Source organism: Polistes dominula, unplaced genomic scaffold, assembly GCF_049000335.1.
Source record: "Polistes dominula isolate Pdom_NZ unplaced genomic scaffold, Pdom_raw_medaka contig_78, whole genome shotgun sequence".
In the NCBI taxonomy this organism is placed as follows: domain Eukaryota; kingdom Metazoa; phylum Arthropoda; class Insecta; order Hymenoptera; family Vespidae; genus Polistes; species Polistes dominula.
In genome coordinates, this window is record NW_028301042.1 from 308,491 (window position 1) to 322,254 (window position 13,764).

Sequence of the window (13,764 nt, forward strand, 5' to 3'; positions counted from 1 at the left end):
GATGGCAGATCGGAGATGAGAATGGAAATACTAGAAATTAAATGGAGGATATTTTGAGGTTAGTAATGGCGGCGGTTTGCCGGTGGTGCCAGCTATCGAGTGTTGCTAAATCGTGTTTGGTTAGGGCGCGGAGTGTGTGTGGGGCGGGGGGCTGTAAAGGGGGTTGGTATATCGCTGACGTCACGTTCGGGAATGTCCGTGGACACTCGAGTAGCCCGATCTCGGCCGAACGGGTCAATGTCTGAGGAGGCTTCGAAAAATCCGTGCCTGGTGTGGTGTTCCCGTGTTCGACGAGTAAGTGGAGAAGAAGTTGTCGTCGTTTATTGTCAAAAGAATAAAGCCTTATTTTCACGTTGGCTAAAAAGAAGGCCAATCGTTGAGCCAATATCGAAGTAAAATCATATTGCTCGATTTCGATATCATTCGTTACAGGATATCGGATAGGGAACGAAGAAGAAGAAGAAGATTACGACGACGACGACGACGACTACGTCAGGAGGTGGAGGAGGTGGAGGAGGAGGAGGTGGTGGTGGTGAAGAAGAAGAAGGAGGAGGAGGAGGAGGAGGAGGAGAAGAAGGTAGTGGAAAAGAAGAACAAGGAGAACAACACGACGACGACGAAGAAAAAGACGTGGGGACAATTATTCAACGTTTTGGCGTTTGCAGTTACAAAAAGTCCTAGTCCTACGCCCCCGTTGTTTAACCGTATTATTACTTCCGCGTTTAAAGCGACAAAATGTCGTGAGCCTCTCTGGCAAGTTGCTCGTGAGAAGCCTGCTGAGAAAAGAGATAGGAGAAAGAGCTGGAGGAGGCGAAGAAGAAAGAGGAGGGAAGAGGAAGAACTGTACTAAGAAACGAGAGGACGGTTCCTGCCAACAGCAACGGCGGACGGACGGGAGGACGGACAGACGGACGGACGGACGAGAGTTGGAGAAGTGGAAGAGAGGCGTAATACAACCAGGTCAAAAGGGGAAAGACTAAACCAGAGGCTACCTAAATCCTAAGAAAGGAAACAAAAAAGTAGTGGTGGTCTTTCGGCGCTCATTAATATTCCTAAAAAAATTAAGTGTGCTATTGTGTGAAGGAGCGAGAGAGAGAGAGAGAGAGAGCGAGCGAGAGCGAGTGAGCGAGCGTGCGTGCGTGCGTGCGTGCGTGAGTGCGTATGAGAGCGAGCGAAAGGGTGAGAGATAGAAAGAGAGAAAGAAAAGGTAATAGTAATATAGTGCGGTGGTAGAGTAGTAGTGGTGGTGTGGTGCGTCGAGCCGATGATTTTCCCCCTCGCGCGCACGACCGTGGCACACGACGTTGAAAAGGGACGGACGACGACAACGACGGTGAGCGATCTCGCTTGCGCGCGCGCACACCCGCCGAAAGAAAGAGAGAGAAAGAGTAAGAGAATCGTAGGAGGAGAAGAGAAAAGAGCGTTCGAAGAAGAGGCGAGAGGTAGCGCGAGCGTCGAATTACCGAGGAGAACAGAACAACGACGACGACCAAGAGGGCTTACGTGTGTGTGCCCGAAAAGGAATTTCTAATTAATTCGTTTGTTCATTCGTACGCGCATATATCGGTGATATCCAATCGGAATTAAAAGATCCAGTCTCTCGAGTCGCTCGCACGGTTGCTTGCTTTAAATCGTGTTGTGTAGTTAACGGTGCTGCTGTCGTCGGTGGAGGCGAAGAAACCCGAGCCGTGATCCGAAGTACTGCGGTTAAAGAAGAAGGGGAGAAAACGAACGAAAGAAAGAAAAAGATAGAAAGAGTGCGGTTGGTGCGCCTTGCTCGTTCGCATTCGTTCGGATTGGTTCGCGTTTATTCGCGTTTATTCGCATTGGTTCGCGCGTACGAACCGTCCCGAAAACATCGACCCCTACCTCCCTCTTCAGGTTACCACTGAAGTCGTTGCCGACGTTTTACTACTACGAGTGTTATCTCTATCTCTGTCAGAATAGAGAGATATAAAAAATAAAAAAAAAGGAACAAATAGACGGAATAAATAATTAGACAAATATTAACTCTATCTCTCTTTTATTATCATTGCGGTACGTGCTTGACCGAGAAAATAAAAAGATAAAAAGAAAAAAAAAGAAAAGATTAAAGAGATTCGAAAAAAGTGGCGCTTGGGCTACCTAACGGGAGTTACTAGATTTTGACCGCAACGCGTCGCTGCGATCACGAGAGAGAGAGAGAGAGAGAGGCAGGCTCGACGCCTCCGTCCGTAAAATCGCGCCTTCGATCGGCGATCGCGCGTCAAGGGTTCCCTCCCCCTCTTCGTCATCTTCTTCGCTCTGTGTGGTATCCTCTCTTCGTCCCTTTCCTTTTAACATTACCAATAGCGGTAGCAGCAACCACAGCAATAGTTAATTAAACTACTATTACACACCTACACACAGTCACTTATTACACTATTAAAATCTACTGTTACTCGCTCTTCTCATCCGTCATCATCGTCGTTGTCGTCGTCGTCGTCGTTTTCTTCGTTTCGTCATTGTACGTCGTTGGTGTCGATGGTGGTAGTGTTGGTGGTGAAAGAGGAGGAGGTGGAGTTAGTAGGAGGTGGTGGTATATAGAGGTGTAGGTGTATAGTGTGTCGTAACGCGGAGGTGTCGCTTCGTTGTCGTCGTCGTCGTCGTCGTCGTTGCTGTCGTATTTAATCGGTGTCGTGTTGTGTCGTGTCGTGTCATATCGTGCATGCGTGAGTAGAATAGATTGGAAAGACAAAAAGGGTTGTTGAAGAAGAAAAAGTTAAAAAAGAAAAAGAAGAAGAGAGGAGCAAGTCAGCCAAAGAGGCTGCTGCTCGCGCCTGCAATGTGATAATCCTTTGTAACGTCATTGATGTCCGAGGTGGTGTCGTCTAGGAGGACAACGCGTTATTACCAGGTCCCTCCTTGTGAGGCATTTGCGAAGAGAAGGAAAAGGAAGCGGCACGGCCGGCCGACCAGGCGGCGGCCAGCGGAAGCAGCGCAGCCGCGCCAATAGCGGCCCTGCCAGGTGGAGCTTCCTCAGCTCCCGGCTTCAGGATGAGCGGCCGACCGAGGACCACCTCCTTCGCCGAGGGCAACAAGCCGCCCGCGAATCCGCCCCTCGGCGGCGTCAAAATCAGCAGTGAGTACTTACCACCTTTCTCTATACACCTACCACTCTCTATTTGCCTTTACCACTACTACACTTACATTCTCTATTATAATCTCCTACCCTCCCTCTATCTCCAGGTGGGTTAACATATCCACCCTATCTACCACCCAACCCCCACTCCATTTTCCTACCAACCACCCCCGTATCTCCTACACTATTACGCCTGGGATCTTCTATCCAACTTACCGAATAATACAGTACACACAAGACTTTATGAAGAGAAAAAGTATAAACCTTACACGCATTTTCCTTTCATTTTCTTCTAATTTAATCAATAGAGATCTAATCTAAAACAATACGTAAAATTACAATTACCATTCCCCAATTAAATGAATTAATATATTTTTAATGATATTTAGATGGATCAATTTTGTAACACTTTCTGTTTGTTTCCTTTGTTAATTACCCTTTTTCGTAATAATTATTTAACGATCAAATGATAAAAGCAATACTCATTTGAATAGTCTCTAAGTATTTTTTAATGGTTGCCTGATGACATTTATTTGTTTCTTTCCAATCGTCTTATGATCTCATTAGTACTCCTCCGTTGACTCTTGAGTGGTAGAAATGTCATAAATCGAATTGTTTCGTTAGTTCTTCCTTCGCCATTTCTTTTACGTATTGCGACGACTTCAAAGTTATCTTCGATCGATTTATACGAAAGTAATTTTTTTTATTATAAAGTATCAACAATTTTCAATGCAGATAAATAAGAAATATTGTAACTATATATATGTATGTTTTTTTTTTTTGTTAAATATAAATAACTAAAAATGTCTGGCATTATACTTATTGGTCAAGCAATTATTTGCGTACGTGCGCGCGCATTACTTTGAAACGGCATTTAACCGCGCCACGTGCTGGATGAACCTCCTATCGATGAAAGCGCATCCTATGCGTTGCATTCTTGGCGGCCACCTGATTTACGTACACGTTCCTGCTTCTCGATAGAGATCAAAAGATAAAGACAGAACATTTATATATATGTGTATGTATGTATGTATGTATGTGTGAAGACATACTCGTCCACGGATTGACTTTCCTTCGTTCGTTAGTAATCGCGAAGAACGAGTTGCATCTTGACGCGTTTTAAAAAAAGGGGAATCCCTGTTTGCCACGTGTGCACTTGTTCGTTACTTCTTCATATATAAATTCAAAATAAAAATATTTATTCGCGTGTGATTAGTGCGTTTATGTTGTTAATGTTTGTATGCGTGAAAAGGATCACAAAATTATTGGAAAATTTCATTTTATCGTAGTTTTTTTTTCTTTTTTCTTTTAATCGTGAATTATTTTAAATTATAATCGAGATAAAATTCTACGTAGATGCTGCAATCGATTCCCGAAGAGACTTGTAAGTTCGTGTTATTTTTTTTGTATGCATTTAATATAATTGCAGTTTCAATAGTAGCAGTTCGTAATTGGGGAAGAAACACTCGTGTTGAAGTTTTATAGTTTCGCTGTCTTTTATATCCTACGATTATTTTTCATTGAGGAATAATTTAATCATTTTTCTTTATTTATTTCTTGCAAAGAGAAGAATCATTCTTGACGTTGCTGTTACTAATACTTTGATGGTGGTATTGCTTAGTGGTAAGATAGTACAGGCAGGTAGGCAGGCAGGCAGAGTTAGAGTAATACTAAAAACAAAATAAATGTTTTCCTCGGGAATACTTGGGTCCATAGACTTGGGATACTCTGAGGCCATCCGACCTTTTAAATTATTCCTACTTCTTTTTCCAAGCTCACGAATTCTCCATGTGAATAAAATATTCCTCGTATGTGCCAGCAAATATCGACCGTCTCTGACGCAAGAGAAGAAAAAAAAAAGAGAGAGATAGAGACAAATGTACAGAAAGTAAGAGTAAGATAGAAAGAGACAGAGGACAGTTATATGTAACGTACATAAAATAAGAGAAAAAGAAGAATAAAAAAGATAGGAAAGGAAAGGAAAAGAAAAGAAAAGAAAATAGACTATTTACATGTAACAAGTAAAAGAATAAAAAGTATTCTCGCGTATACAGAAAATTAGAGAAAGAGAAATATTGTTTGTACAAAAAGAGAGGAATAATTCTAAACGTTCACAGAGTTTCTTCTATCTCTCTCTCTCTCTCTCTCTCTCTCTCTCTCTCTTTGATATTTTTTTTTTTATTTAACTAGCAGCATACCTTTCCTTTTTCTTCTTTAACATCTTAAGCATGTTACGTGTAGGTTGGAGATACGAAGGGATCCTTTATACGTACACACACACACATATATATATATATATATATATATATATATATATATATATATATATATATATATATATATATGTATACAATATGCTTATGCGTTTTCTTCTCATTTGATATATACATATATATACATATATAGTTTGGACGTTTTCCAAAGGTCTTCTTTAACCCACTTAACTGCCAAAAAAAAAAGATGACGCATGTTACGGTGCACTGCCGATAGATAATACGTCGTTAACTTATCAAACGAAATTATGTATATACTTGTATGCATATTAATACGCGGTCACGCTTACATATATATATATGTGTGTATAAATGTATACGCGCATTATCGATGTATGCTTTAATATGCGTTAACTCGTCGATGCGGTTAGTATAATATATCAATCCCTTTCGATCGTTTCATTTGCCATATTGGAGAATCTAGGTTGAATTTATTGATCCTTGATAATATTAATTAATATGTCAATTACATTTGAAAATAAGATTTATAATCAGATGTTTTTTTATATATATATATGTTTTATTATAATTGTATTTATTATTAAAAAATTTGTAGTTCATTTAAAAAAAAAAAAAAAAAGAAAGTGAAATATACCACACGTAATAAATGGAATGAATAATTAAATGAATTGAATTATTAATGAATAACGTTGTTAAAGTAATCGTATGTGAATGATACAACAGTTACTAAAGTGTATATTTTGACAATCTTATTATTGGTCATTTAAACTCGATAAGGTTTATTCTCCGAGGACAAGAAAAGGGTGGGTGGTTGGTTGGGTCAAAGAGAAAAAGGAAGAAGTATTATAAGCTTGATTATATTATAAAAGACCGTGCGTCGATTATAATTTCGTGCCAAAATCATATATGTATATGTATATGTATATATAACGACCCCGACGTGTCACAGGTACGAGAATAGCATCGGACATGTTTCACCGTCTCAGCTTTTCAGCTTTTCAACGGGAAAGTTTATACGGCGCTATACGTAAATCCGATAGCCACTAAAGAGAAAAAGAGAAAGACAGACAGACAGACAGAGAGAGAGAGAGAGAGAGAGAGAGAGAGAGACAATCTCATAAATTAAATGATGATTCCCGAGAGAGGAGGACTTATTCTCGATTTCAAAGCTTATTATCTATTCCTTTTTACCTTTACAATTTTACCGTCAATAACTTTTGATCGAATTGAAAATCGATATTTTTTCAATTACTTTATTTCAACACAATTTATCTCTCGCGTATTTTCTTTTCTTTTTTTTTTTTTTGTTTGCTTTAAATATATATTGTATTATCGTTGATTTTATTGACCAACCCTTAATATCAAAAATATTCATCGACACGAACTTTTTCATATAAGCAAATATTATCGTTTGATGTAATTATATATATATAAATCCTATCAGTGCAAATAATTTGATTATGATTATAATATATAAATAAAAAAAGTGGAAGAAGAATGCACAAATTAAACTGTCGATTAAACAATTTTCTACATGGTGTGATACGCGTTTGTAAGCACACGAAGGAAACAACTCGAGAACGATCAGCAAAGTGGGTCAATATCCTGGCTATGTCGGGTTGACTGCAACGTGTCATTCCACCCTGTCATTCCACCATGAGATGCCCATATTTTATAATGATATATATATATATATATATATACCTCTGTAGATGATATTTCAATAAAAAAAAAGATAAATCAAAGTAAAAGTTAAAGGCATTCATTCGGTTAGTTAATGAAACTTCATGAAAATTGTTTTCATTTGCAATTAGCGTGTACTCTGCACACGCATATGTGTATTCGTTCATCAAGTATAGCGTGTCATTGGCAATGCATTAATCCTCATTTACTATATTTAGAAAACTTTTTTATTCCCTTTCTTTTTCTTCACTTTCTATTTTTATCTACTTATTTATCTAACTAATTAATTATTCATTTATTCCAATGCATCTACGTATATTTAATTAGCTATACATTATCTCTCTCTCTCTCTCTCTCTCTCTCTCTCTCTCTATTTTTCATACTTTTAGGAAAAAGAGCTTAAATGATTTTCCAGTAAAAGTCACAAAAGTCCCCCTAAGCTTTTTAAAAGTCCTCCGCGATATGCCATCCCGGACAGAATCTAATTACAGTTCTAACGTCAACTTTTCGTGCTTCGTTATTAACTACTAACATATATACATATATGTACATATATATATATATATATATATATATATATATATATACGCGAACTCTCGAGTGTTGAGGAGAGAGCTTTTGATTAATATAAAAGTAGTAATGGAAAGTAAAGCTTGTTGCATACGATCGAAACAACAATTTTACGAATTGTCCTTACACCTTTTTTATCTTAGAAAAATTAATTATCAATTATTATGTTATTAATGATTCATATATATATATATATGTAGATATATCGTTTGTACCGCGATATATCGTTGGTAGGCGCGCATGCGTAAGTGCGTAAGAGAGTTTACTAATGGGATCTGGGTCAATATGCCCCTATAATATTAAACTATTCGCAATGGAGAGAAGACCACGACTACCATAGGTGATGGCACGCAAATTTTACCTACCATGTTTGAGAGAGATAGTAGATGTAGAGAAAAGGGGGAGGATAGGAGAGAATAAGGAGGGAGGAGAGGACAAGAGGAAAGGAGGGAGGAGGGGGGTTTGCATCGATCGATGCTTTTGATTCGACGTCGTCCATTTGGAGGGAAGTGGTGGCGGAACTTTGATAGAATTTACCCTAACACTTTATATAGGAAATTCTCTTATTAGGAATGAAATTATTTGACTTATTACTTTAAGAGGAGGAATGGAATACACTTTTATATTTTATAACCAATAAGATTGCTACTATCGATCGATGCTATAAACTATTTAAGAAAAAGACAATGAAAACATAACGGTTATTACTGCAATCTTTTCCTGTATATTTTGTCTTAGGATTTTTCTATGAAAAAACTAGGGGTGCTCTCCGCCACGCGTTGCTGTGGTTCACAATCAGTTCGATACACACGTCTTTAAGTGAACGAATTACTTTATACCGATTATAAATTGAGATATAAACTATTCTATCTTTCAAGTTGGATGAAACTGCACAGAGTGTGCAAAATGTGATTAAAATCGGTTCAGTAGTTTAGGAGTCCATTGCGGACAAACAACGTGACACGTAATTTATATTTATATATTAAGAAGATAAAATAAACGGCAAGGGTTGCTGCTGATATCTTATCACGATTAAAACTTTTTAAATAAAGTTATCCTTATACAACATAGTCTCTTTAATTTTTCTTATAAAATATGCTTGTAACATTTTACGGAGAAGATAACTCGGTCACAACCCTGTATATAGACGTGTGTATGTGATAAAAAAAAAGAAAAAAAGAGAAAAAAGAGAGAAAGATAGAGGAAGAATCGTACTATGCCAAGAATCTTTTTTTGGACACGAACTTTGTTGATCTCACTGCAGATCTATGCATGCAGCTTTTAATCCTTTGATTCTGGATCATAGTTAACTTAGATAATTCGTTTTATAATAAATTGTGTATTATTTCAAATCACGACACGTTGTTTAAATAGTAGTAGTAACATTATACAACAACAACAACAACAACAAGAAAAGGGTAGTTAAATTGTTCTGAATGAATGAGAGAGAATACGTGAACGATAAAATAAATCTAATCTAACTTGATTACATCTGGTTAGGGTGTATTATACTAATTTAAAAATAATCATCACCACGTGGTATAATTACGTATTGATATATTTTCTCTCGGTTGCCAGGCACCGATTTCGAGCTAACGAAGAAAAGCTTTTTTGAGTATCAACGATCGATTATCCTAGGGAGCGAGTGAAAAGAAGAAAAAAAAGGGAGTTGAACAGAAGATGGGAAATCGTCCTGACCCCAAATCAACTTTTATAGTTAGTCAAGAATCGATAATCGGTATTTCTTTGCTCGATTATATCTTCTTGTTTGTTTTTTTTTTATCAGTATCGTTATAGTTATATCTGTTTGTTATATAATCGATGGCCTTCATAATAAATCGATTCAAATTTTTATTGAAAACCAACAACATTATCTTCTTCGACATTAAAAAATGTCATTCTGACGATAAGTAGTTTGGTATACCTGTTCAGGTACACTTCTGTAATACACGATGATTCGGAATTATTGGATTGTTTTAAAGTAATGGGGGGGGGACTTATATGTGAGATTGATACTACAGTGTTGCATTATCTTACCAGTGATAATCAAAAATACATTGAAATTATTTAAACACATGTGCATCATCAATTTTTCTGAATACTTTTACAGAGTCCTTTTATTCTCACCTAGTTTTCTTTTATATTCCAAATCTCTCGTTTCATTCGTGTTAGATTTGCTGGTGGTTTTAGTGTTTTTTACAGGTCGTAGAGAGAGTTCGATGAAGTTTCTGGTGCTAGGCCAAGCCTTTAGGGCAGACCACACCTTGTTTTTCTCGTTTCAAGGTTAAACTACGACAGCATCATTACGTACAGAGAGAGAGAGAGAGAGAGAGAGAGAGAGAGAGAGAGAGAGGAATCATCTCAAGAAATTTGTCTCTTTAAAATATACTGACCCTACCAACAACAACAGTTCGTATAATTTTATGCGAATAGTAAAATGGTTCATTAAGTTTAAACATTTATTTTATTTTATTTTTTTTTAATTATTAAATGGAAATAAAACATGCATAAATATTTTCATGAAAGATTTAAAAAGCCTTGACTACTAATGATGATGATGATGATCATTGATGGGACGGGGACACATGCTTTTGTAATAATTAATGTCGACATTTTTGTTTCATTTAAAACGATGAATTTCGTGAGTAACTATTTATTATTCTCTTTTATCAAATAAATTGACGAGTTACGACGTTCCACGTTCTATTTGGTACCTTGACGATATTCGTTTTCCCCGGTAGTACAGGTGTCACGACCTTGGCCATACGAGGTGGTGCAACTAAGGTTAAAGTTGAACGAACGTAGTTGGAATTAATTCATTCGTAAAAAGAGAGAGGGGGAGTGAGAGGGAGAGAGAGAGGTATGTAGAAATGCATGCAAACAAATATAACAAGCAAAGTTCGTATATCTTATTTCATTCTATCTATGATTTATTATCAAAAGAACCGACGTGTAATATTATTTCCCCGAGAGAGAGAGAGAGTTATGTGAGAAATACTGAAAGGTCTGATCGATCAGGAAAATATGAAGAAACTTCCCCCCCCCCCCCCTATTACTTAAATATATATATTTATATACATATATCGAATACTAGTTTTATATAGGGTATGTATGTAGTGTGTGCGTGATTGGCATAATTCGTCGATTCGATGCAAACATTGATGACGTCATTACATAAACCCACACGAATGCATACTACAATCTCTCTCTCTCTCTCTCTAACACTCTATCTCTCTATCTCTCTTTCTCTGTTAGAAAAGCCAACGGCATTTCCTTTGACGTATCCGCGTTTACACCGTAGTTGTGTTGTGTTGTGTGTTCACACACACACACCCATAAAAAAAAACAGTAGTTAGATTGGTAGTGTTGTACAAAGCCAAGCATAACTGCATAAAAGAGAAAAAGAGGAGGAGGAAGGGGAAATAAGAAGAAACGAGAGATCATTGAATACTGCGAGAAAGATCGGGATGGGTGGGTGGGGGGTGTGTGGGGGGAGGACCACCTGGGTAAGCAACGGTGCCGGCAACGGAGACCTTTCGATCCGTTCTTTCTCTTCCCTTTCCCTTCCCTTCCCTTCCCTTCCCTTCCCTTCCCTTTCCTTCCTTCCCTTTCCTTCCTTCCCTTTCCTTCCGTAAGCGCTTTCACGCCTGCGTTTAATCTTTCCTTCATCGACCCATGTTAGTGTAGTGGCACGAGGGCGCCACTTACCAAGTCCAAAGGCGCCACCAATCGCGTTGATTCAAGCAATTTTCTTCTCTCGGTCAGTAATACAGGACACAACTATTACAAAGAATTCAATACGAGAGAGAGAGAGAGAGAGAGAGAGAGAGAGAGATAGAGAGAGAGAATTAAATCTATCTAAACTTTATTTCTAATCTTTTTTTTATATAGATAGATTTTTATCTGTTATTTATGCTTTTAATTTTCATTGATTTCAATATTATTAAATGTAATATATTTTTGAAAAAATTTGTATTTTATTTTCAAGAGTATTGTACCCTTTACTTTTGATTATAAACGAAAGAAGAATAAAAATATTATATTATTATTATTATTTTGAGTCTACGAAGAAATTAGTCAATGATCAAATGAGCTACGAAGAAATTCGTCAATGATCAATGAGCATTGACTGAACTTTTCGTAGACTCGTGCATTGACGAATTTCTTCGTAGTTCATTGATTCTCGTAAATTGAACAAATTTTTTTTTTCGTACATTCGATCATTGACTGAACTTTTCGTAGACTCGTAAATTAAAATAAGAAACACAAAGTATAATATTTAATTTATAGAATTAAAGTAAAACTATCTCTCTACGAGTTAGATGAAAAGTGAATCAAATGAAATACTATCGAAGAAACACACACATATCTTTTTCTTCTTTCAAACGAATAAAACGACGTGGGTATTCGAACTTTTTCTTTTTCTTTTTTTTTTTTCTTTCTTTCTCTCTATTCTCCCTATGCTCTTCTATTTTAAGACGTCACCGAGATTTGCAGCAGCAAGCAGCAACAGCAGACGTTTCACAGATGTTGACCACGTGTCCACAAAAATTACAAACACACCACCAGCTAACCGTTGAAATAAAATAAAGTTACGAACTCTTGCCGAGAATCAAAAAGATTTTCTTCTTCTTCTTCTTCTCTTCTTCACAAGCCAGCCAACAATTCGTTCGTTCGTTCGTTCAATGATCTTTTTCATATATGTATTTTTCTTTTTTTTCTTTAACTATAGACAACTATAAATAAATTATTACTGTAGCTGTAAAATGAAACTCGGTCATTTGATAAGAAGAAAAAAAAATTACATAGTTATCATAAGTACAACATAATTGAGAAACAATTTTTTCAATTCTAATCGTAAATTAAATCACGTGCTAAGAAAATGAATCTTATTAATACCTGTTAACAAGAAACACTGTGTATAATATTCACATGGGGGGATATATATTGATTTAGCGCTTCATTGATCTGTCACCGGTAGTGAGCAATCAGCTGTTCTTATTGCGCGCGCGCACTCGTCTTGTATAAATACACACGCATATATTCTCGTGTGTATGTGTGTCGTCATATACGGCACACCTACTTCTTACTTTACCTTTTTTTCATACGTAATCCGAACCTATTTAGTTAATCAATACAAATTTTCTTCTAGTTATTGTTTCAACCCTCTGACTACTAAAGACGACGTTTCATATTTTTATTTTATTTCTCATTATTATCTGTTTTGGTCAATAGTCAATGGAAAAACAGTTGATAAAGGGGTTGGAACACATCATCCCCCTTTCTTCTCTTTCTACTCATGTCACCTACTCGTTTCTTTATCTTTTTTTTTTTTTTCTTTTACATTGTACTTTCGTGTGCTTCTTCTTCGTAATCCTTGTTGGAATCCTTAGATGTGAGCCTGCAGCAGTCAATCCTGACATAACCGACACAAAGAGTTCGAATTAACCTTTTTACTGGTTGAAAAACTTCCACGAGAATAACCAAAACTTATTTCATATATTACATTATCTTTAAACAATATGCATTTAATTCTAGTTACATTTTGAACAAAAAATACACCGGTATTAATGTCTTAACGATAAATATAAAAAAAGAAAAGATATGATCACATAGAGATTTGTATTTTGCATTAACGTCATCATTAATCTCGTGAACTTTAAGGGTGGGTGGGGGGGTGGGGAACGTGCTTTATTCTGATAACGCACGAGCCGTTTTCAAATCTTATCTATTTCGATGATAAAAAGTTTAAAAAGACAGGAGAAGGGTGTACAGCAAAAGAAAATGATTGGAAAATCTTGATACATCAGAGGGGTAGTAAAGTTTTTTTGTTTTTTTTTTTCTCGATTGGATTACCATTTTCGAACGTTTCTGATGGACCATGAAGTAAAACGAAAAAAGTCAAATAAAAAGAAAGGGAAAAAAAACGTGTTCTCTCATCGTCTTGTTGAGACGTCTAGACACTTTGTTTTCGTGAGGCCAAGTTTTTTGATAGGATCAACTAAATAGGCTACTTCTACTGGGTGATTAATCTTCTTATTTTTCTTTCTTTCTTTCTTTATTTTTTTTTTTTTTTTTTTTAATAGAGATCTCCATGAGATTGGTCACGAAGGTCTTATTGTTAGACTTTACATTAGAATTAGTTGCCACGAAGGACGTACATTTTTTTTTTTTTTC

At 36.6% G+C, this 13,764-nt stretch overlaps 1 protein-coding gene across 4 annotated transcripts in view; it reads left to right on the plus strand.

Moving 5' to 3' along the window:
• The first annotated feature begins 571 nt into the window (after positions 1 to 571).
• Positions 572 to 13,764, plus strand: part of LOC107072384 (glycogen synthase kinase-3 beta) — a 38,727-nt gene continuing 25,534 nt past the window's right edge. Inside the window, exon 1 of one of the 4 annotated variants that reach the window (XM_015332262.2) lies at positions 572 to 3,100. In XM_015332262.2, coding sequence (XP_015187748.1) covers positions 3,016 to 3,100 — 85 coding nt within the window. In that variant the 5' untranslated portion in view covers positions 572 to 3,015. Of the gene's footprint in view, positions 3,101 to 4,465; positions 4,485 to 13,764 lie in introns of those variants that run through there. The other 3 variants (XM_015332263.2, XM_015332266.2, XM_015332267.2) reach the window with 3 other exon arrangements.